At 43.9% G+C, this 21,858-nt stretch overlaps 2 protein-coding genes across 9 annotated transcripts in view; one reads left to right on the top strand and one right to left on the bottom strand.

Moving 5' to 3' along the window:
- Positions 1 to 20,867, top strand: part of HFE (homeostatic iron regulator) — a 59,887-nt gene extending 39,020 nt beyond the window's left edge. Inside the window, exons 2-9 of one of the 8 annotated variants that reach the window (XM_035297294.3) lie at positions 2,708 to 2,962; positions 3,285 to 3,460; positions 5,568 to 5,633; positions 10,084 to 10,347; positions 10,556 to 10,831; positions 12,323 to 12,598; positions 12,757 to 12,870; positions 14,145 to 16,862. In XM_035297294.3, coding sequence (XP_035153185.1) covers positions 5,618 to 5,633; positions 10,084 to 10,347; positions 10,556 to 10,831; positions 12,323 to 12,598; positions 12,757 to 12,870; positions 14,145 to 14,185 — 987 coding nt within the window. In that variant the 5' untranslated portion in view covers positions 2,708 to 2,962; positions 3,285 to 3,460; positions 5,568 to 5,617 and the 3' untranslated portion in view covers positions 14,186 to 16,862. The other 7 variants (XM_054254747.2, XR_013533609.1, XR_013533610.1 and 4 more) reach the window with 7 other exon arrangements.
- LOC100399174 (histone H2B type 1-C/E/F/G/I) overlaps positions 5,648 to 21,858 on the bottom strand; it is a 40,585-nt gene continuing 24,374 nt past the window's right edge. Inside the window, exons 3-4 of the transcript XR_004742260.3 lie at positions 18,012 to 18,190; positions 5,648 to 10,277 (exon numbers count right to left, since the gene is read on the bottom strand). The gene's annotated coding sequence lies outside the window, so the exon portion shown is untranslated. The remainder of the gene's footprint in view (positions 10,278 to 18,011; positions 18,191 to 21,858) is intronic.

Genomic DNA, 21,858 nt, shown 5'->3' with positions numbered 1-21,858 from the left:
TATGCACATTTTTACACCTTCTCAGTCTGTGGCCATAATGAAGGCAGTTATAAAGCACAAGATGCAAAGGTGAATTAGGCAATAGCCTTCATCAGAATGAGTACGTAATCTAACACAATGACTATTTTGGAGGAAACATGGAAATTCAAAGTTCAGTAGATTGGTTGGCATTATTTTTTAATGTCTAGTTTTTCACTATGCTGTTTTTACATACTTAATGAGCCCTTGTTAAGCACAGGACACCAAGAAAAATAATGAAAACAAAGATCAGCTAAGCAGCGTGTCCTCTGCAGGACTTATACCCGAAGGGACAGACACAGACAAATATAACCATCATATGGTGTGAGAAATCGGATATGAAAGACAGCCACTGAGAGAACCAAAGAATAAAAACACAAAAATGTTGATGTGCTGGTTAAACCTTTGCCTTCAAGTATTTACCAATGCATTTGAGAAAATAAGACAGAAGACAACAGCCTAGAACAGTGATTCTTAAACATTTAGATTTCAGAATTTCTTTGCACTCCTAAAAATTATCAGGCTGTCATGACTGTTGTCGGTAACACGAATACAGTTAATTAACGGAATCGTCCTCTGCACCAAGCATCACATGCACTATTTTCATTCTGGCTCCCGACATCCGATGAGACAGCCACCACTGTAATCATTAGCACTTCGTCCATAAGGAAATGGAGAATGAGAATTCAGACTTCTCTAAGAAGTGCTGTAGACTGATTACAAATCATGCATCCTCAAAACACACATATTACAGTGTCAACTGAAATCAAGCAATAAAAAATCCGTCTATCGACAAAATGCACAAATTACAGTATGCCCCACATTGAGTAAGGAGAAGGGAGTCCTCTTCAAATACCTTCTCTCCAAACCTCTCACCTTACCCCTCAGTCACAGGTATTTGCAATGTCATGCTGTTTTTCTGCTGGACACTAGGTGGCAGCCGAAACCAGGAACTCTTGAAAGAGGGTAACTTCTTTTTGTACAGCCTCAACCTCCTGGGCTCAAGCGATCCTCCTGCCTCAGCCTCCTGAGTAGCTGGAGCAACATGTGCAAGCCACCACACCTGGCTAATATTTTATAGAGACGGGGTCGCCATGTTGGCCAGTCTGGTCTAGAATTCCTGACCTCAGAGTATCCGCCCGCCTCAGCCTCCCAAAATGTTGGATGAACAAGTGTGAGCCACAGCACCTGACCAGAAACTTTTAACCTGTAGCTATGCACTTAGTTTTCTCTGTCTTTCAGTGGACAGAGAAATTATTATATTTGTTTGACAGAGGATAATTCTGAAGCACTGGCGGGCCATGAGACTGCATGGATTGCACAGCCTGGCAAGAACATGGGAAGGAAAAAATATGTTTCTTTGGCTTCAATCTCTCTGTGTCCAAAGGCATTTAGAATGTAGGATGTTTGTGCTTGCAGACACTAGATAACTCTCCAAATGAAAATGGCGGTAAAGGGACAGCTGCTGATCCAGCCGCCTGGCAAATCATTAACCGGGTTGACACTGTATTACTCAGCAGATTTAAAAACTCGTTCACCTACAGAGTCTTTTGATGGACAAAAATACTTACTACCCACGACTGACAGTGACAGCACTGAGAAGCTGGGAAACTGAAGCAGGACCCCGGAGCTGCCAAGTGTGGAGGCGGGCTCCCAGGACCTTAGGACTTAACGCTATTCCTAAGGAGAATGAATTATCAAATAGACAAGAAGCTATTCTTGTAGGTTGATTCACTCACTTGCCCAAAACAATTATTAAGCAGTAGAAATGATAACTATGCTGGTATTGCCGACAGTTTACAGTAAAAGGGAAAAGATGTGGACAAAAACAGGCAGTGATGTTTTTTCTGTGTGTTAGTACCAAGAACAGATCAAAGGAGAAAACGGCCAAACAGTGGTTTTACCAAACAGTGGATGCAGAAATAATTCTATGGAGAAGACACTTTAATTTTGTCTTAAACAAGAATAACAAATTAAGCATAAGAACCTGTAGGGGCCAACGGGAAATTTACTCTTTGGCTTCTGAAGATTCACTGAAAACCACCACCAAGAGGAAGATTAATAGGATAAAATGCATCCAATTTATGAACACGGGAGCCTTCATTGTGAAGGCTCCCAGATACAGGGGAAATTGTCCATCTTTATTTTTTAGATTCATCAAACTGTGGGCAGCCATGTTGAAATAGGATTGCTAATAAACTGAGTAGGGAAACCCAGCAGGGCCTGTCTGTCTAGATTCCTCTTGGGCTCTCTATGCAGCATTGCTTCCGTCTGGATCCTCTCTGGAACGGACTCTTATGATCTATGGTCAAATAAGGTAGTTCAGATAATTTCTTTATGGCTAGTTTACACAGAACAGCAGAGGAAGAGGTAGAGTAATATTTTTAGGTTTTATGGCTGGTTCTGGGAAAAAGGTGTTTTGATTTCTATGGCCTAACTTGAGGAAGAGGAATTCTCATTTATATGGCTGGACTCCAGGGAGAATGGGACTGAGAAACAGGAGGGCAGGAGAGGTTCAGAGACAAATTTTGGCTCCTGAGGCCTTTATTTTGGGGTATCATTTTCTGAATTACAACAAACCTCAGGGACCTACAGAGACTGCATACTTTTTTTTTTTCTTTTTTATTATTTTAATTGTGAGATAAACACAGTGTAGGTGATTTGTTTTTTGCTTTTGTTTTTGAGACAGGATTTTGCTTGTTGTCCAGGCTGGAGTGCAGTGGCATAATCATAGCTCACTGCATCCCCAAACTTCTCGGCTTATGAGATCCTCCCACCTTAGCCACAAACGAGAGTTGCTACTAGTATTTACCAAGTAGAGACCGGATATAAGAAGAGACCCGCTGAGTGTTTTGAGCCTACACAGCTTCAAAATCATCTTTGTGAACCCCTAACTTTTGGATGCTACAGAGGAGTAGCATCCCCTACAGTGTCCAAAGGAGAGGTAAAAAGGATCACTTGAAATATTTGATTATATAGGATTGTTAAACTCAGGCGGTGTTTGATCTTCAGGTTATATTTCAGTGAAAAATGTTAATGCATGTTCCAAAATTATACGCAATTTCTACAGCTCTGATGTCTGAGTTTGTATTGCTAGTCATAATCAGGGTTATTGTGTTAGCTTATTGTAAATCACAGAGGTGACCAAATTTCTTTGCCAGTTGTGTTTTTGACTGTGACTGCCCTAGGACATTTTTAACATTCATAGACAAATGTTGTCTTGTTTTAAGACTCTTCAAAGGATGGATTGTAACTCTTGATTGCAGGTTTCAGATAACTCTGAAGACTGTGAATAGGAGTTGACAAGCTGAGCTGAACTACTGGAGCTTCTTGGAACTTCGTGACTCTTGCCTGTGTACCTCGATCTTCCTAGATGCAGGACAGGAACTCAGGCAGAGGCGCTGCCGCATAAAGTCTGGCCAGAAAACCCGACATCCCAGAGGTCTTGTAACAATATTTTATGTTAAAGAATTGATACATATTTCCTATTCTAAGCGTTTCAAATGATTGCTAGAATTCAACTGATGAGAACTTGCAGCCGAGACAATGTATATTCTAATTTTTACCTCAACTTCATACCAATCTAAGTTGATAAGCATTCCTACAAAGTTTGTGGAGTTGAGATTAGCCATATTAAGTATTGTCTTAAGATTTTTAAGAATTGAAAAATTTGGAGCAGTTTTGTTCATTAGTTAATTGGATACTTTAAAAGTTCAGTATGTTAGCTTGATGCAGTGGCTCACTCTGGTAATCCCAGCACTATCAGAGGCCGAGCAGGCGGATCATCTGAGGTCGGGAGTTCAAGACCAGCCCGACAAACACTTGAATTAAGAAAAAGTCTTCTCAACAAATGATGGTGGAAAAACTGAATAATCACATTTTTGTTCTATCCGGGGTCCTGATTCAAAGACCCAGGCAAAGATGGAGAGAAATCAGAACTCTCATACACTGCTGATGGGAGGATAAAATGCTTACTTTGGAAAACAGTGTGACAATTCCTCAAAAGGTTAAACAGAGTTCCCATATGACCCAGCAACCCACTCCTAGATATATAACCAAGAGAAATCAATAATTAAGTCCACACAAAAACTTCTACATAAATGTTCATAGCAGCACTATTCCCCATAGCCGCAAAGTGGAAACAAATGTCCATCAGCCGATGAATGAATAAATAAAATGTTGTGGCATGTCCTTATAGTAATTATTGGTCCATGAAAAACATACATAAAAACCTTATGCTAAATTAAAGAAGCCAGTCACAACAAAGCCATTTATGATATGGGTCTATGTATACTAAATGGTCCAAATAGAAAGAAAGTAGATTAATGATTGTCTAGGACTGGCAGGGGAGGAGGGGGAGAATGGAGGAATCAGGGATGCGGAGAATTTGGGGTACATGGTTTCTCTTCGGGGAGATAGAAAATTGTAAAATTTTGGTAATGGTTGCATATCTCTGTAAATATACTAAAATCCATTAATTTTTGCATTTTAAATAGATGAATCGTATGATATATAAATTATATGTTACCAAAAATTGAAAAAAGGAACAGTACTATCAGCCCCAATGTGCCCACCATCAATATTCTACATTTTCCCCTTGTTATTTTAACTATTTACCTACAGTTGAGGCCCTGATATCCTAAGTTTGATTTTCTTAACTTGTCAAAATTTGCACACATGCTTATAAAAATAATGCCTGTTGAATTTGCTACATATGTAAAGTTTTGGGCAAATCAAGTGTATTAAATTTATCAACATGGTTTGAAATGTCTAAGGTAATAATTCCCAAGCTTCGTTGAGGGAGGAGGAAAGGTTTTAAAATCCCAGTGCCCAGGTGGCATCCCATACGGTTACCGAGAATTCTGTGTGGGAATGGATCCTTTAACTGACGAGATTAATAGAGCCAGAGCTCTGAACCAGCAGTCTTGGTTATTGTGCTAGTAAGCAGAGAATTGCAAACTAACACCAAAATGCAAGCTGAAAGCAAACTCTATTGGAGCACAGTAATACACCCTCAAAGAGACAGAGGGCTCATTTCTGCAAAGTGAGATCAGCACCTCTTTATGGAGCTCAAAGTGCCTTTATGGGGTTTGTGGGAGGAGTTGGCTGTGTCTGTGTGATAGGATGACGTTATTTGATTGGCAGTTTATAGCCATATAAACTGTGCATGTTCTTACCTATAATTCGTTAAGAAAAGCCTCCCAGGGAGGTGGAGTAAAACCACATATAAATTCTGTTAAAATGATGGTAGGGTGAACTTTGGGATGAACGTGAGGTCAGGGTTTTATGTCATTGGGCGTGTGCCACTTTAGGGAATTTCTGCCTGTGCCCTCCTTTTTCCTTCTCCAGGATGTGTTGGCCACAGACTCTACCACAAACTCCATCCCTTAGGGTGGAATTAGCGTAGTGTTGGGGCTGAACTTAGGTGGACCAGTGGCTGTCTTAGTGACAGCCTTTGCACTCTCCCCTGATCTCCTCCCAGATGCTACCGTTTAACTACCTAACAATACCCGTTAAATCAGGCCTCAGTATGTTTAATCATTCTCCAGGTGATCCCAGTGCTGTCAAGTTTGTGAAACACTTGTCGGAGAATTCCATCATGAAGGCTGTGGAAGGTATTTCCGTAGGATCTAATTGGTTAATGTTACTATTTAATTAATTCGAATCAAAAAACAATGAAAAAGCTTTATATTTGTAAATCACATAAGACATACGAGTTGGTCTAAGGTTGAGATAACATTTTTAAATGTATAATTGAATTCTGAAATTATTAAATATTTAAATATCTAAACTCTTCATCAGAAGAGTGCGAAGATACTTTCCCCGGTCAGCCACACCCCTTCACGATTTAAAAACCAAGGGGCCGCCGGATCGCCGACGGTTTCACAGGCCGGTACCTTCTGCTGGAGGAGAGGGAATTCACGTTCTGAAGACCTCTCGCTTTCCACTGGGAAGTTTTACAGGGCGTCTCCTGAGCGTAGGCAATAGCCGTAGGGTGACTTCTGAAGCCACCCGTTTCCCCGCCCCAGCAAAGAAGCGGAGATTTACAGCGGCCGCGGTCAGAGCCGGAGAAATGAGCCCGCGAGCCAGGCCGGCGCTTCTCCTCCTGATGCTTTTGCAGACCGCGGTCCCGCAGGGGCGCCTGCTGCGTGAGTCCGAGGGCTGCGGGCGAAATAGGGGCGCGGCGCGGGTGGAAAAATCGAAAGTAGCATTTCTTTGCGCTTGGGAGTTTGCTCACTTTGGAGGACCTGCTCAGCCCTATCCGCCGCCCCCCTCCCTACTTTCTGCGTTCAGATCCTGGGAGGGAATGCCTGTCCCTAAGGGGCAGATGGGGGTCCCTCGTCCTGGGAACTACCCCTCCCCTGGCAGTCCAGACCCTTCGGAGTGGCTGTTGGAACCGCCCACTCTCTTCCCCGCGACCAGAATACTTTTCAATAAATCTCGTAGTTTCTCACTTGAGCTGAGCTAAGCCTGGGGCTCTTTGCACCTGGATGTCGGGTTTATTGTTTCCAGTGTCAGCTGTGTGGTTTCTTCCCCCCCAGTCTTCTCCAAACAGGAAGTTCTTCCTTGCGTGCCTGCCTAGAAGGCCGAGCGAACCCACAGAGGGGCTCGCGCGGGGTTTCCACCTCAGAACGAATACGCTGGGCGGTGGGGCGCGGGGGAGTGGGGTTGGGGATCTGAATTCGTCCTCATTCCACCCACTGTTGGTGAGACCTGGGGTGGAGGTCTCTGGGGTGGGAGGCTCCGGAGAGAGGCCTACCTCGGGCCTTTCCCCACTCTTAGCAATGGTTCTTGAGCCTGGAAAATTAGGTTTATGTTGTTAGTTTTGAACGTTTAAACGGAACAGTTTCCTTTCCAGCTAGGCTTTATTGATTTGCAATGTGCTGTGTGATTAAGGCGCCTTCTCTAAAGAACGTCCGAGTACTGATAGGGAGCCTGTGAGCGGTGCACTCAGTTGTAAGTCCTGTTCATATCTGATCTTATTTGACCTTCGCTAGGCATTGGGAGGTAGGAGCTATTGATAAGTGTAATTTACTAGAAGTTAATCGGACTTGAGGTTACATAACTCTTTTCAGGTTCCTAAGAACATAAGTAATCTGGTTTTCTGATGTTATTTCAAGTACTACAGCTGCTTCTAAGCTTAGTTAACGGTGATTTTGCCCTGTAGTCTGGCACAGTGTTCTGTGGGTCACGTGCCAGCCTCAGCACAGCACTTTATGAGGGTTGGTACTGTGTATCCACATTTTACACACGACAAGAATAAGGCATGCACCGCCTGATTCCCAGATTTGCTCAATGGTACACTGGGCTTTGGTGGCAGAGCTAATGTCTCCACTTCATAACTAGGATTCTTAAACATCACACTGCCCTAGAGGTTGAATAATAAAATTTGCTGTTGAGCTGAAATATTCATTGTTTACAAGTGGAAATGAGTTTCAACCGTGTGTTGCACTGTTGTAAGCCCAAGGGAGAGGGCAGGGAAAGAAGCCTTTATCGTTTGATATTTCACATTCTAGTGGGAGAGATGGCAGTAAGCAAATGAGCAGAAAGATCTACATCAGGAAAGGATAGGTGCTGTGAGAAGCAGAGAAGTCAGGGCGAGTCACTCGACGCTTGAGCAGAGACACCGAGGAAATTAGCATATTCTCTGCCAGCAGCATTTCCCAGGCAAACTGAGTGGGCAAGTTAGATTAAACAGCAGGTTTTCTCAGCACTACTCAAGCGTGTGTGCACGCACGTGTGTGTGTGCGTGGTGAAGGGGGACTGCCATCTGCATGCAGCATGTCTAGCAGCATCCTGTTCTCCCTACTCCCTAGGTGCTAGGAGCACTCATCCTCCCTACTCACTAAGCGCTGGGGACACTCATCCTCCCTATTCACTAGGTGCTAGGAGCACTCCCCCAGTCTTTTTTTTTTTTTTTTTTTTTTTTTTTTTTAGACGGAGTCTTGCTCTGTCACCAGGCTGGAGTGCAGTGGTGCAATCTCGGCTCGTTGAAACCTCTGCCTCCTGGGTTCAAGCGATTCTTCCGCCTCAGCCTCCCAAGTAGCTGGGACCACAGACACGTGCCTCCATCCCGGGCTAATTTTTGTATTTTTAGTAGAGACACGGTTTCACCATGGCCAAGATGGTCTCGATCTCTTGACCTCGTGATCTGCCCGCCTCGGCCTCCCAAAGTTCTGGGATTACAGGCGTGAGCCACTGCACCCGGCCTCCCCAGTCTTGACAACCAAAAATGCCTGTAATCTTTGCCACATGTCCCCTAGGAGACAATCTCCTAGTTAAGAGGCTAGGGTTGAAAGAATCATAAGGCGTACTGCGGACTAGAGGCCAAGAAGTAGTTAATGGGCTCAGAAGAGGAGCCACTAACAACTTGTACAGGGCCTGTAGGCTGTGGTGTGAATGCTAGTGAGGAGTAACAGTGATCTCTCCGTCATAGGTTTTACAAAGACTGCTCTGGCTTATACGTGGAAAGCAGAAAGAAGGGAGCAACGGTAACAGCAGGGAGCCTAGCCAGGAAGCTGTGACACAGAGTCCAGGAAAGAGTTGGATTGCAGAAGGGTTCTATGTTGTGTGAGAGAAAGAGAAGAATTGCCTGGGTTTGGTGGCTCACGCCTATAATCCCTGCACTTTGGGAGGCCAGATTCTTGAGCTCGGGAGTTCAAGACCAGCCTGGGCAACATGGCGAAACCCCTTCTCTACAAAAAATAGAAAAATTAGCCAGGTGTGGTGGCATGCACCTGTAGTCCTAGCTACTTGAGATGCTGAGGTGAGGGGATTGCTTGAGCCCAGGAAGTTGGGGCTGCAGTGAGCCGTGCCGCTGTACTCTGGGTGATGGAACAAGACCCTGTCTCCCCTGACCCCCCCAAAAAGGGGAGTCAAAGCTGACTTTGTTCTTGAACTGTATTGGCCTGAGCAGTGGGGTAATTGGCAATGCCATTTCTGAGATGATGAATGCGGCGGAAAGAGCAGTTTAGGGTAAATCGAGGATCTGGATTTGGACATGTTGAGTTCGAGATTGCAGTCAGGTATCCAAGCGGTGAGGCCATAAGGCAGTTCAGTGTGAGAGTTCAGGGCCAAGGGTGGGCGCGGTGGCTCACTCCTGTAATCCCAGCACTTTGGGAGGCCGAGGCGGGCGGATCACTTGAGGTTATGAGTTCGAGACCAGCTTGGCCAAGATGGTGAAACTCCATCTCTACTAAAAATATAAAAATTAGCTGAGTGTGGTGGCGCGTGCCAGTAGTCCCTGCTATTCAGGAGGCTTAGGCAGGAGAATTTCTTGAACCCAGGAGGCGGAGGTTGCAGTGAGCTGAGACTGTGCCACTGCACTCCAGCCTGGGTGACAGAGACTGCATCTCAAAAAGAAAAAAATTAAAATCTTAAAAATCTAGGTGTCATCGTTTATTCTTCCAGGTAGTATTTCTGAAGCACCCACTACATGCCAGGAGCCCCTCTAGGCACTGGGGATACGTTCCAAGAACCCCTCATTCTGTAATTGAGGAAGGGTGTTGGGAAACTCTCACTTGCCGAGAGGTCTTGTCCCTTCATCTTTCTGGGGGACTCCTGTATTTGCTTTTGCCCTATTGTGATCCAGAAAAGTTACTCTGAGCTATTTATCAGCACATCCTCACAGCAGTTCAGGGAAAAGAGTTGCACATGAGAAGGTTTAGCTATGAAGCTGGTTAAAAAAACAAACACAAAAAACAAACCTACATGAATGAATTCCTCAGGATTTGGGTCAAATTTGCTCTGAGCACCAACTCCTTAGTTCAATTTCTACGGCCAGAGACACGTTAGCATTTTCTAGAATCCACCAGCTCTAGTGGAGGCTGTCCAATCATGAGTAATGGAACAGGGTCTAGGGGCAATGAGGGGAGGCAGCCCCATGTGGCAGAGAAAGGTGCACAAGGAGAGAGCAGCCAGGATGGAAAGACAGGACTACATCTCACCCTTCACAGACTCAGAATCAGACACAGCTGATGGTATGAGTTGATTCAGGTGTGTGGAGCCTCAACCTCCCGGCCCCCTCCTGCTGCACATGGTGAAGGCCTGTTGCTCTGTCTCCAGGTTCACACTCTCTGCACTACCTCTTCATGGGCGCCTCAGAGCAGGACCTTGGTCTTTCATTGTTTGAAGCTTTGGGCTACGTGGATGACCAGCTGTTCGTGTTCTATGATCATGAGAGTCGCCGTGTGGAGCCCCGAACTCCATGGGTTTCCAGTAGAACTTCAAGTCAGATGTGGCTACAGCTGAGTCAGAGTCTGAAAGGGTGGGATCACATGTTCACTGTTGACTTCTGGACTATTATGGACAATCACAACCACAGCAAGGGTATGTGGAGAGGTGACCTCATCTTTCTGAGGCTGTCAGAGCGTTTCGTCTTTTCATGCATCTTGCGGGAAACAGCTGGAAGTCTGAGGTGTTGTGGGAGCAGGGAAGAGGGAAGGAATTTTCTTCCTGAGATCATTTGGTCATTGGGGATGGTGGAAATAGGGACCTACTCCTTTGGTTGCAGTAACAAGGCTGGGGGTTTTTCCAGAGTCCCACACCCTGCAGGTGATCCTGGGCTGCGAAATGCAAGAGGACAACAGCACCAAGGGCTTCTGGAAGTATGGGTATGATGGGCAGGACCACCTTGAATTCTGCTCTGACACGCTGGATTGGAGAGCAGCAGAGCCCAGGGCCTGGCCCACCAAGCTGGAGTGGGAAGCGCACAAGATTCGGGCCAGGCAGAACAGGGCCTACCTCGAGAGGGACTGCCCTGCACAGTTGCAGCAGTTGCTAGAACTGGGGAGAGGTGTTCTGGACCAGCAAGGTATGGTGGAAACAGCCTTCTGCCCCCACACTCTAGTGGCAGAGTGGAAGAGGATGCAGGACATGGAATCCCTGGTGGGGTTTCAGAGGTGGCGACGTTATATGCCTCTCTACGTTCTGGGAAGGGACTTTCCCAATCCTAGAGTCTCTACCTTATAATTGAGATGCATGAGACAGCCATGAGTAATACATACATATGGCTGAAAGGGAAGTGTCTGCAGCCCTTGTTTTGATTTAACCAATAATCCTTTGTATATTTATACCTGTTAAGAATTCAGAGATGTCAAAAATAAACACACACACACACACACACACACACACACACACACACGAAAAAAAAAAAAATTCAGAGATGTCAACTCTTATATGAATACCAGGACAAAAAAATTCCAAGTGAGGCCACCTATCAGAGTAGCAAATTCCTTTAGGTTAAAAGTTTCTTTCACAGAATGTAGTGATCATCACCAAAGCTATCTGTCTTACAAGGCCCCACTTTTTTTTTTTTTTGAGACAGAGTCTCGCTGTCACCCAGGCTGGAGTACAGTGGCGCGGTCTTGGCTCACTGCAACCTCCGCCTCCTGGGTTCAAGCAATTCTTCTGCCTCAGCCTCCCAAGCAGCTGGGATTACAGGCACCCACCACCATGCCTGTTTAGTTTTTTTTTTTTGTTTTTGTGGGGTTTTTTTGGTATTTTTAGTAGAGACAGGGTTTCCCCATGTTGGCCAGGCTTTTCTCAAACTCCTGACCTCAAGTGATCCGACTGCCTCAGCCTCCCAAAGTGCTGGGATTACTGGCATGAGCTAGTGCACTGGGCCACAAGACCCCTTCTTTAAAATATGCCTGGTGGGTTTATCCAGGTGAAACTGACCATCCGTATTCAATCATTCACAATGCACATAAAGGGGAGTTTTATTTGTCAGAACAGAGAACATGGGTAACAGGTAGGTATATTTACATGTTGCACAAGAGAACAGACTGATCTGACCGTGCTCCAAGTGACACTGTGTCAGAGCCCAATCTTAGGACACAAAACAGTGTCTTTCCTGCAGCTTGTTTTTTTGTTTTTGTTTTTTTTTTTCCTGAAAAGGGTATTTCCTTACTCTAACACAGAAAAGGAAATGAAAGTTCCAGCCTTCCTGGCAAGGGTAAAAAGATCCCCACTAGGCCGGGCGCGGTGGCTCAAGCCTGTAATCCTAGCACTTTGGGAGGCCGAGGCGGGTGGATGACGAGGTCAAAAGATCGAGACCATCCTGGTCAACATGGTGAAACCCCGTCTCTACTAAAAATACAAAAAATTAGCTGGGCATGGTGGCGCGTGCCTGTAATCCCAGCTACTCGGGAGGCTGAGGCAGGAGAATTGCCTGAACCCAGGAGGCGGAGGTTGCGGTGAGCCGAGATCGCGCCATTGCACTCCAGCCTGGGTAACAAGAGCGAAACTCCGTCTCCAAAAAAAAAATGATCCCCTCTGCTTATCCTTCCTCTTTCCTGTTAAGTGCGTCCTTTGGTGAAGGTGACACATCACGTGACCTCTTCAGTGACCACTCTACGATGTCGGGCCCTGAACTTCTACCCCCGGAACATCACCATGAAGTGGCTAAAGGATAGGCAGCCACTGAATGCCGAGGAGGCTGAACCTAAAGACGTGTTGCCCAATGGGGATGGGACCTACCAGGGCTGGATAGCCTTGGCTGTACCCGCTGGGGAAGAGCAGAGATATACATGCCAGGTGGAGCACCCGGGCCTGGATCAGCCCCTCCTTGCCATCTGGGGTATGTGACTGATAAGAACCAGGAGCTTAGAAAATCTGTTGGTGGTTGGGAGGAATGCCCGAGGTGATAATTAGGGCAGTGAAATGAGGGTCTGCTCTTTGTTAGGGGGTGGGCTGAGGGTGGCTCTCAGAGGCTTCAAATTGCTTTCTGTGTTTTAGAGCCCTCGCACTCTGGCACCCTCATCGCTGCAGTCGTCACTGGAATTGCTGTTTGTGTCATCATCTTGTTAATTGGAATTTTGTTCATAATCTTAAGGAAGCGGCAGGCTTCAAGTGAGTAGGAACGAGGAGGAAGTCTGTTCGTACGTCTCCCCAGGGCACAGTTGGAAGAGGGGCAGAGGGAGGGCAGAGGGGATCTGGCATCCATGGGAAGCATTTCTCTCTTTTATATATATATATATATATATATATTTTTTTTTTTTTTTTTTTTTTTTGAGACGGAGTTTCGCTCTTGTTACCCAGGCTGGAGTGCAATGGCACGATCTTGGCTCATCGCAACCTCCGCCTCCTGGGTTCAGGCAATTCTCCCGCCTCAGCCTCCTGAGTAGCTGGGATTACAGGCACGTGCCACCACGCCCAGCTAATTTTTTGGCCAGGCTGGTCCCAAACTCCTGACCTCATGATCCACCCACCTTGGCCTCCCAAAGTGCTGGGCTTACAGGCGTGAGCCACTGCACCCAGCCTCTCTTTTATAGTCTTTGGGAACACCAGCACTTCCCTGGAAGACAGAAATTAATGGTTCTCCCCAGAATGAAAGTTTCAACTTTCAACAAACATCTCAGAACACCTACTATTTTGCAAGTGGTTTAAGGTAGTGCAGGGGCTTTGAGGTTGAGAAGTCACTGTGGCTATTCTCAGAACCCAAATCTGGTAGGGTGTGAAATTGATGGCAAGTAAATGTGGCTAGAGAAGACCCCATGAGGTCCTAAGGCAGGCAGGGAGCAAATACTTAGGGTGTCAAAGGAAAGAATGATCACATTCAGCTGGGATAAGGAAAGCCTTCCGGATCTTGAGGGAGAAGGGAGATTCCATTAGGTGAGGTTGAAGATGATGGAAGGTCTAGGCAGACAGAGCAACCATGATAAGTGGAGGACTGTAAGGCATACTGGGAGGTTAGAAATAATGACTGTACCTTGACCCTGAGTTTGCATAACTGTCAGCCACCAGTTATGCCTTTCTACACCCCGAGCATGTGTGGTGTGGGGAAAAGAGAGGCAGATAGAAGCCAGTGCATACAGAGTCCTAGTGTCTTTTGAGACACTGGGTTATCATCACTGGGGTGTCATTGAAGGGTCTTAAGAAAGGAGAGCCACAATCTCCCTTACATGGTGAATGTGTTGTTAAGAAGTTAGATGGGAGGTGAGGACACCAGTTAGAAAGTCAGTAAGCAATTCCAGATGAGGGACAATGTTTTTTGAAATACAACAGTGCCCAGGACGAGGGTGGTGTCAATTGGGATGGGTGAATAGGGAAAATAAGGGACAGAGAAGAGTCAAGATGATGCCTAGGTTTGTGATGCCTGTGTCCTGGGTCTCTTATCTCCACAGGAGGAGCCGTGGGGCAATACGTCTTAGCCGAATGTGAGTGACACACAGCCTGTAGACACATACGGGAAGGAGACAGAACTAGAGACTGAAAAAGGAAGTGCACTTACAGAGCTCTTCGTGTTTCAGGACAGAGTTGAACCTAAAAATGGAAACTGCCTGAAGAACTCTTTGCTTTTAGCCTTCTCTGTTCATTTCCTCCAAAAGATTTCCCCATCTCGGTTTTTGAGTTTCTGTATGCCAGTGGTCCCTAGCTATGACTTCTCCCCTGGAACTGCCTCTCATGAACCTCAAGCTGCATCTAGAGGCTTTCTTCATTTCCTCCATCACCTCAGGCACACCTATGTCATCTCATGTCCTATTTTTGGAAGAGGACTGCTTAATGTTGGGGTCTTACATGATTCATTTTAACATCTGAGAAAACCTTTGAACCCTGGGACATAGATGTCATAATCTTACCAGAGTTTTACATACATATCTAGGTATTTTCTGGACCCGCTCAACTTTTCCTTTGGATCTTCCCTCAGGATTACCCAGCAACTCATCTGTCACCAAGCCATGGGGACTCTTCCATCCGATTGTGCTGTGGGTTGGACAGCTATGCAGGCTGCACACCACACAACTGGAAGAGGCACCTTTCCCAGAAAAAGCTTCATGGATGTCTGTGGGTATTACAATGGGTGTTTTTAGCAGGTAGGAGGCAAGTATCTTTAAAGGGGTTGTGAAGAGGTGTCTTTTTCTAATTTGCGTGAAGAGGTGTCTTTTCCTAATTTGCATGAAGGTGTCCTACAGGTGTTAAAAGTGTATCAGTGCCTGCATTTGGGATGCTACTCTAGCATTCCAGACCTGAAGTATTAAAATAATTTTCTACCTTGCCTCTCTTTGTTCTGATAATGAAAATTACCAGAAGGTGATGATAAAAGCACTTACTTGGTGTCTCACTCTTCTGAACACCTACTTACAAGCATTATTGCATGTAATTCTTATGATAATTCTGTGAGATAGGTACTATTTATTTACCACATTTCTTTTTTAGACAAAGAAAGTGAAGTGTAGAGTATTTCATAGCTAGCCAGTGATAGAAACATGTTTCAAACTCAGTCATTCTGACCATTTGGATACATCTCATACACCACTACATTCAGGTAGATGCCTATAGTAAATAGAGAAGGAAGGAGATGGCTCTTCTCTTGTCTCATTGTGTTTCTTTTTTTTTTTAAATGGAGCCTCTCACTGTTGCCCAGATTGAAGTGCAGTGGCGTGATCTCCACTCACTGGTTCAAGCAATTCTCCTGCCTCAGCCTCCTGAATAGCTGGGATTACAAGTGCCCGCTACCACGCCTGGCTAATATTTTGTATTTTTGATAGAGATAAGGTTTCACCACGTTGGCCAGGCTGATCTTGAACTCCTGACATCGTGATCCATCCACCTCGGCCTCCCAAAGTGCTGGGATTATAGGCACCATGCCGGCCTCATTGTGTGAGAGTGAATCAAATTGAAGGGAAAGAGCAGAAAACAACCAGTTGATCCTCAGCTGTCATGTTTTCTTTCAAAATCCCTGCGGGAAGGAGATGGAATGTGACTCCCTTGCCCCTCTGTTGCTCTTTCTGGTATTCATTTCTTTGGCTCCTATACAAGGACTGTGATTGGTGGGGACAGCGAGTAGCCCTGCTGGGCCTTCACGTGCAGTGTCTTCCCTAGGCCAGTGCCTCTGGAGTCAGAACTCTGGTGGTATTTCCCTTGATGAACTGTAGTAAGCGATTTCATTTTGAGATGGCACAGTGGAAGCCACCAAGCAGTGTAGAGGATGCCCAGGCCCTGTCTTGGGGTCACTGAGGTTCTGGTGCACATTAAAAAAAATCTAACCAGGACACTCAGGAATTTCTGGATTCTGGGAAATCGATTCACCTGACCATGTTCAAAAGAGTCTTAATATATATAGCCAGATGGCATGTGTTTACTTTATGTTGCCACATGCATTTGGCTGCATAAAAATGGTACAAGCATTCTGTCTTGTGTCTCAAAAGTTTATTTTGTAGGCATTATATTTTAGCAAGGATATCTTGTCTCTTATTTTAAACCATTTTGGTTTTTTTCTGGTTAGAAAAGTTATGTAGAAAAAGGTAAATGTTGGCCAGGTGCAGTTGCTCACGCCTGTAATCCTAGCTCTTTGGGAGGTCGAGGCGGGCAGATCACCCGAGGTCAGGAGTTCAAGACCAGCCTGGCCGACATGGTGAAACCGTGTCTCTACTAAAATACCAAAATTAGCCAGTCATGATGGTGGGTGCCTCTAATCCCAGCTACTTGAGAGGCCGAGACCGGAGAATTACTTGAACCCAGGAGGTGGTGGTTGCATTGAGTGAGATCTTACGACTTCACTCCAGCCTGAACTGCTGAGCGAGACTCTGTCTCCAAAAAAAAGAAAAGAAGAAAAAAAGGTAAATGTGATTTATGCTCATTGCAGAAAAGCTGAAAAATGAATAAAATAATTCTGTGATTTCATTAGTCAGTGATAAACTATTAACAACTCGAGTGTTACCTCAGTATTGTTGCATTAAAAATGCATATACTTAATAAATGTATATTGTATACTGCATGGTTTTATTGATGTTCTCGTTCACTTTGTGTATATATTGCTTTGTCATTTTGGAGACATTTATTTTTCTATTTTTTTTACATTTTGTTTTATGAAATATTCTCATTAAACTGTGCTAGCCAAACTGATTATTTTTCTTCACTCTGGGGACATCATCTAAGTTGTAAGACATTGGTTATTTTACCCACAAACCATTCTGGAAGCATATGACAAATTCTTTCTCTCTTAATATTGTTCTATACTCAAAGCAGAGTGCTGTAAGCCTTCACTTACTCTTCTGTTTCATAAATAATATGTTACAATTAATTATGTAATCACTTGTGTTATATTGGATTCATTTCACATGGGGTGAGATTTCAAGAAACCCCCATCTTCACAGTAACACATTTACTAAGTATCATGAACTATGGCCTGTTAATTTTTTTAACAAAAATTATGAGTCCTCATTTTTTTTTCTTTTTTTCTTAGCTCAATTTTTCTGGTTTTATTCATAAGTTGTTTTTTTTTTTTTAGGATGGAGTTTCACCCTTGTTGTCTAGGCTGGAGTGGCAATGGCAGGATTTCGTCTCACAGCAACCTCTGCCTCCTGGGTTCTAGCAATTCTCCTGCGTCAGCCTCCCAAGTGGCTGGGATTACAGGCATGTGCCACCACGCCCGGATAATTTTGTTTGTTTTAGTAGAGGCTGAGTTTCTCCAAATTGGTCAGGCTTATCCCGAACTGTGACCTCAGGTGACCTGCCTGCCTTGCCCTCCCAAAGTGTTGGGATTACAGACGTGAGCCACTGCACCCTGCCTATTCATAAATTCCTAAGGTCAACTACATTTGAAAAATCAAAGACCTACATTTTAAATTCCTTGTTTTTTTTTTTTTTTTTTTTTTTTAAGACCGACTCTTGCTGTTTCTCAGGCTGGAGTTCAGTGGCGCGAATGTCAGCTCACTGCAACCTCCGCCTCCCGGGTTCAAACAATTCTCTGCGTCAGCCTTCCGAGTAGCTGGGATTACAGGTGTCCGCCACCACGCCCGGTTAATTTTTGTATTTTTAGTAGAGACCATGTTTCATCATTCACCCCTGGTAAAACCATTCACAGAGCATGGTGGTAGAGAGAAGGGTGACACCTGGTGGCCACAGGTAAACGTACCACAGGGGTGCATTGAGTGGCTAGGGTTTTCCTGAGGGTAAAGGAATAAACGATGGGTGGAGGGGTGTGCGCTGAAAATCACTTGTAGAGAAAGCCCCTGAAAATTTGAGAAAACAAACCAGAGACTACTTACCAGCTATTTCAATTGCTGGAATCACAGGCCACTGCTGAGCTGCCTGAATTGGGAATACAACAGCAGGAAAACAACTCTGATAATCGAGTCAAGTACAGCAGCTGATTGAGGATGGCTGGGAGGTACAGGCCAAAATCCTTATGTTGTATTCATTTTTTCAGCCAAGTTATAATAATTGTCTGGAAAAAAAATTTTTAATTATGTATATTCAGGGAATAAAAGTTCAGTTTGGCTACATTGATATATTGCATTATGGTGAAATCAGGGCCTTCAATCCATCTTGGAAAAAATTGGTTTTAGAAAAAATTTATGTCATGGAAAATTCTGAATATAGAAATTCATCAAATTAATTCCATAAAGAATTTATTAATAAAGCCAGAAAAATTAGAATATCTTATAGTACTGTCTATATTTTATAAAACATTCTTCACAAACACACACATTTAAAAGCAAAACAGTCTCTAAAATTCCCAAATTTCTTAAAAACTATTGGTTTTAAACTACCGTTTTTTCAAACCAGAATCTGATTTAACAATGACTAACACTGGAATATTTCTAACTTTCAGATGAAAGACTTTCCCATGCAGGCTGATATTTGTACTTGTGATTCTCTTTATAGACGTCGTGTATAATGTGTTCTTTTCCTTTTTCACATCAGTGATTGACTTCTCCACTCTAACATGTAGAACATCAATACAGTATTATTTTGTGTGACAATTTTATTAGAAAACCTAGAATGCCTTGACACCTTACATATATTTCTTGCTTCATATGGAAGCATTTTGGCATCTCAAGCATTTAATTTCTGAGTAATTGTTTAAGGTATAAAAGAGGCTGGGTGCGGTGGCTCAAGCCTGTAATCCCAGCACTTTGGGAGGCCGAGGCAGGTGGATCACGAGGTCAAGAGATCAAGGCCATCCTGGTCAACATAGTGAAACCCCGTCTCTACTAAAAATACAAAAAATTCGCTGGGCACGGTGGCACACGCCTGTAATCCCAGCTACTCGGGAGGCTGAGGCAGGAGAATTGCCTGAACCCAGGAGGCGGAGGTTGTGGTGAGCCAAGATCGCGCCATTGCACTCCAGCCTCGGTAACAAGAGTGAAACTCCGTCTCAAAAAAAAAAAAAAAAAAAAAAATAGGTATAGAAGAGATAGATGATGTGGCATATTTAGAGTTGATACTTCTATAGTTTTTAATTCTTGACTGGATGAATTTGTATATTAAAAGTTTTTTATGATATAATTTTTTTTCTTAAACTACTTTTTTCCAGGATCGATTGAAGGCCCTGATTTTACCACAATGCACTGTATCAATGCAGCAAAATTGTACTTTTACCTCATGAATATGTATAATTTTTAAAGAAAACTATTTTTCAGCCAATTATTATTACTTACTAGATATTAGGCTCTGTTCTGAATCTTATTTTAATTCCTGCACAGTATCTTGTGAGATCGGTGGGAGCTATTGATGCTACTCTGTTATCCTTATGTTGCTGTTATGAAACCAAGGCACAGAGAGGTTAGTTAACTTGGTGAAGAAAATGATTGTGCTGGATTTTTATTCCAGCCATTCTTGAACAACCGATACATAACCTTATGTCTGAGTCAGGGTAGCATATGGTGTGGCAGTTGTTACCATCTTTTTGGGAACAGCAGCACTCCTGATGTTTATTGCAGGGAAAGAGGAATCTCAGAATTTGCCTGATCCCTATAACTTTTTTCCTAAATATTTTGAAACATCTTTCAGATGTATTTTTAAATTTAAGGATATTTTGTTCTGTTCGTACAGAATTTTTTTTTCTTCTTAAGACAGAGTCTCACGCTGTTACTCAGGCTAGAGTGCAGTGGCGTGATCTCCACTCACCGCAACCTCCATCTCCCGGGTTCAAGTGATTTTCCTGCCTTAGCTTCCCAAGTAGCTGGGACTAAAGGTGCATGCCACCATGCCCGGCTACTTTTTTTGTATTTTGAATAGAGAAGGGGTTTTTGCCATGTTGTCCAGGCTGGTCTTGAACTCCTGACTTCAAATGATCCGCCCTCCTCTGCCTCCCAAAGTATTGGGATCACAGGCATGAGCCACTGCAGCTGGCCAAATTTCTAACTTGTTTTTTTATTGTTAAAACAGGGTCTCACTCTGACACCCAGGCTGGTGTGCAGTAGCGTGATTATGGCTCACTGCAGTCTCGAACTCCTGAGCTCAAATGATCCTCCCACCTCAGCCCCCCGAGTAGCTGGGACGCCCAAATCTTGCTCATTTTTTCTATTATTTGTTGAAACAGGTTCTTGCTATGTTGCCCAAGCTGGTCTTGAACTGTGGAGCTCAGGCAATCCACACGCCTCAGCCTCCAAAAGGATTATCAGGTGTGAGCCATGGTGCCTGGCCACATTTCTAACTTTTGAATTAACATATTCATTTATTCTCTTTATCATTCAGGGAGAAATTTTGGAATGGGCAGCCTTGAAGCATCAAGTTATTTTATCCATCAGCTTTAGATTCAAAGTATTTTTAAATTATTTTTTTAAAAAATCAAATTCTGGATTTTGGCCTGAAGATTCTAAAAAGAATTTTGGAGTGTTAAATTCATTATTTGTGGGTAGGGGAATAAGTACCAACAGTTGTATAACTTTCAGTGGAGTCACATTAGCTAACTTTAGTCTATTAATTATCCTTGATTTTTTCCTTAAACTGAGTCACCATAACGGCACTTTCATGAAACAGTGAATAACCAATTTCACTACTGGCCAAGAGCTTGACTGTGTCTATGAGGGCATCTGTTATAAGCATGGGTGTAATGTTACAGGTTTTTCTTTGTGTAAGTTTGGACTCACAATTTAATAATTACAACAAATGTAAAATGCTTTGTGCTTTCTGTGTGCTATTAAGAAAGTATTCAAGGGAAATTTGAAAATCAGATTTAATTACTATAAAGTTTGTAAAAGTTTTGAAACAAATGTTTAAGAGAGGATACTGTTAGAAATTCTCTTTCCAGCCAGATCTGGTGGCTTACTAGATTGCTTAGGCCCAAGAGTTCAAGACCAGTCTGGACAACAGAGGGAAGCCTCAACTCTACAAAACATGCAAAATTAGTTAGGTGTGGTTGTGTGCACCTGTAGTCCAAGCTACTTGGGAGGCTGAGGTGGGAGGATCACTTGAATCTGGGAAGTGGAGGCTACCATGAGCCGTCATGTTGCTACTGCACTTCAGCCTGGGCCAAAAAAAATAGGAACCAGAAAAGAAAAAGAAGGCTGGGCTTGGTGGCTCACGCCCATAATCCTAGCACTTTGGGAGGCTGAGTCAGTGAATTACTTGAGGTTGGGAATTTGAGACCAGTCTGGTCAATGTGAAACCTCATCTCTACTAAAAAGACAAAAATTAGTTCGGTGTAGTGGTTGGTGCCTGTAGTCGCAGCTACTCAGGAGGCTTAGGTAGGAGAATTGTTGAACCTGGGAGGTGGAGGTTGCAGTGAACCGAGATCGCAACACTGCACTCCAGCCTGGGCAACAGAGTCACACTCTGCTTCAAAAAAAAAGAAAAGGAATTTCCTGTCCAAATAACTTTATTTTTAATAAGTCAAAGTGTATTTTCTTACCTGTAATATACCTCAAAAGTAGTTCTGCTGTGGGATTTCCTTACGTTTTACTAAAGCGCAATTATATACTTAAAATTGATGGTGTATGCTGAACTGCTGGTCATTCTCAACTCTGGCCAAGTATCAGAATTATTTATTGAATATACAGGTGTCATATATAGGTGCAAACACACATACAGACACACACACACACACACACACACACACACCACATTCCATTCCTCAACTTGGATATTCTGACAGAGTTAGTCGAGGGT

This window comes from Callithrix jacchus, chromosome 4 (assembly GCF_049354715.1).
Source record: "Callithrix jacchus isolate 240 chromosome 4, calJac240_pri, whole genome shotgun sequence".
NCBI lineage: Eukaryota > Metazoa > Chordata > Mammalia > Primates > Cebidae > Callithrix > Callithrix jacchus.
This window is presented reverse-complemented; position numbering and strand designations above follow the sequence as displayed.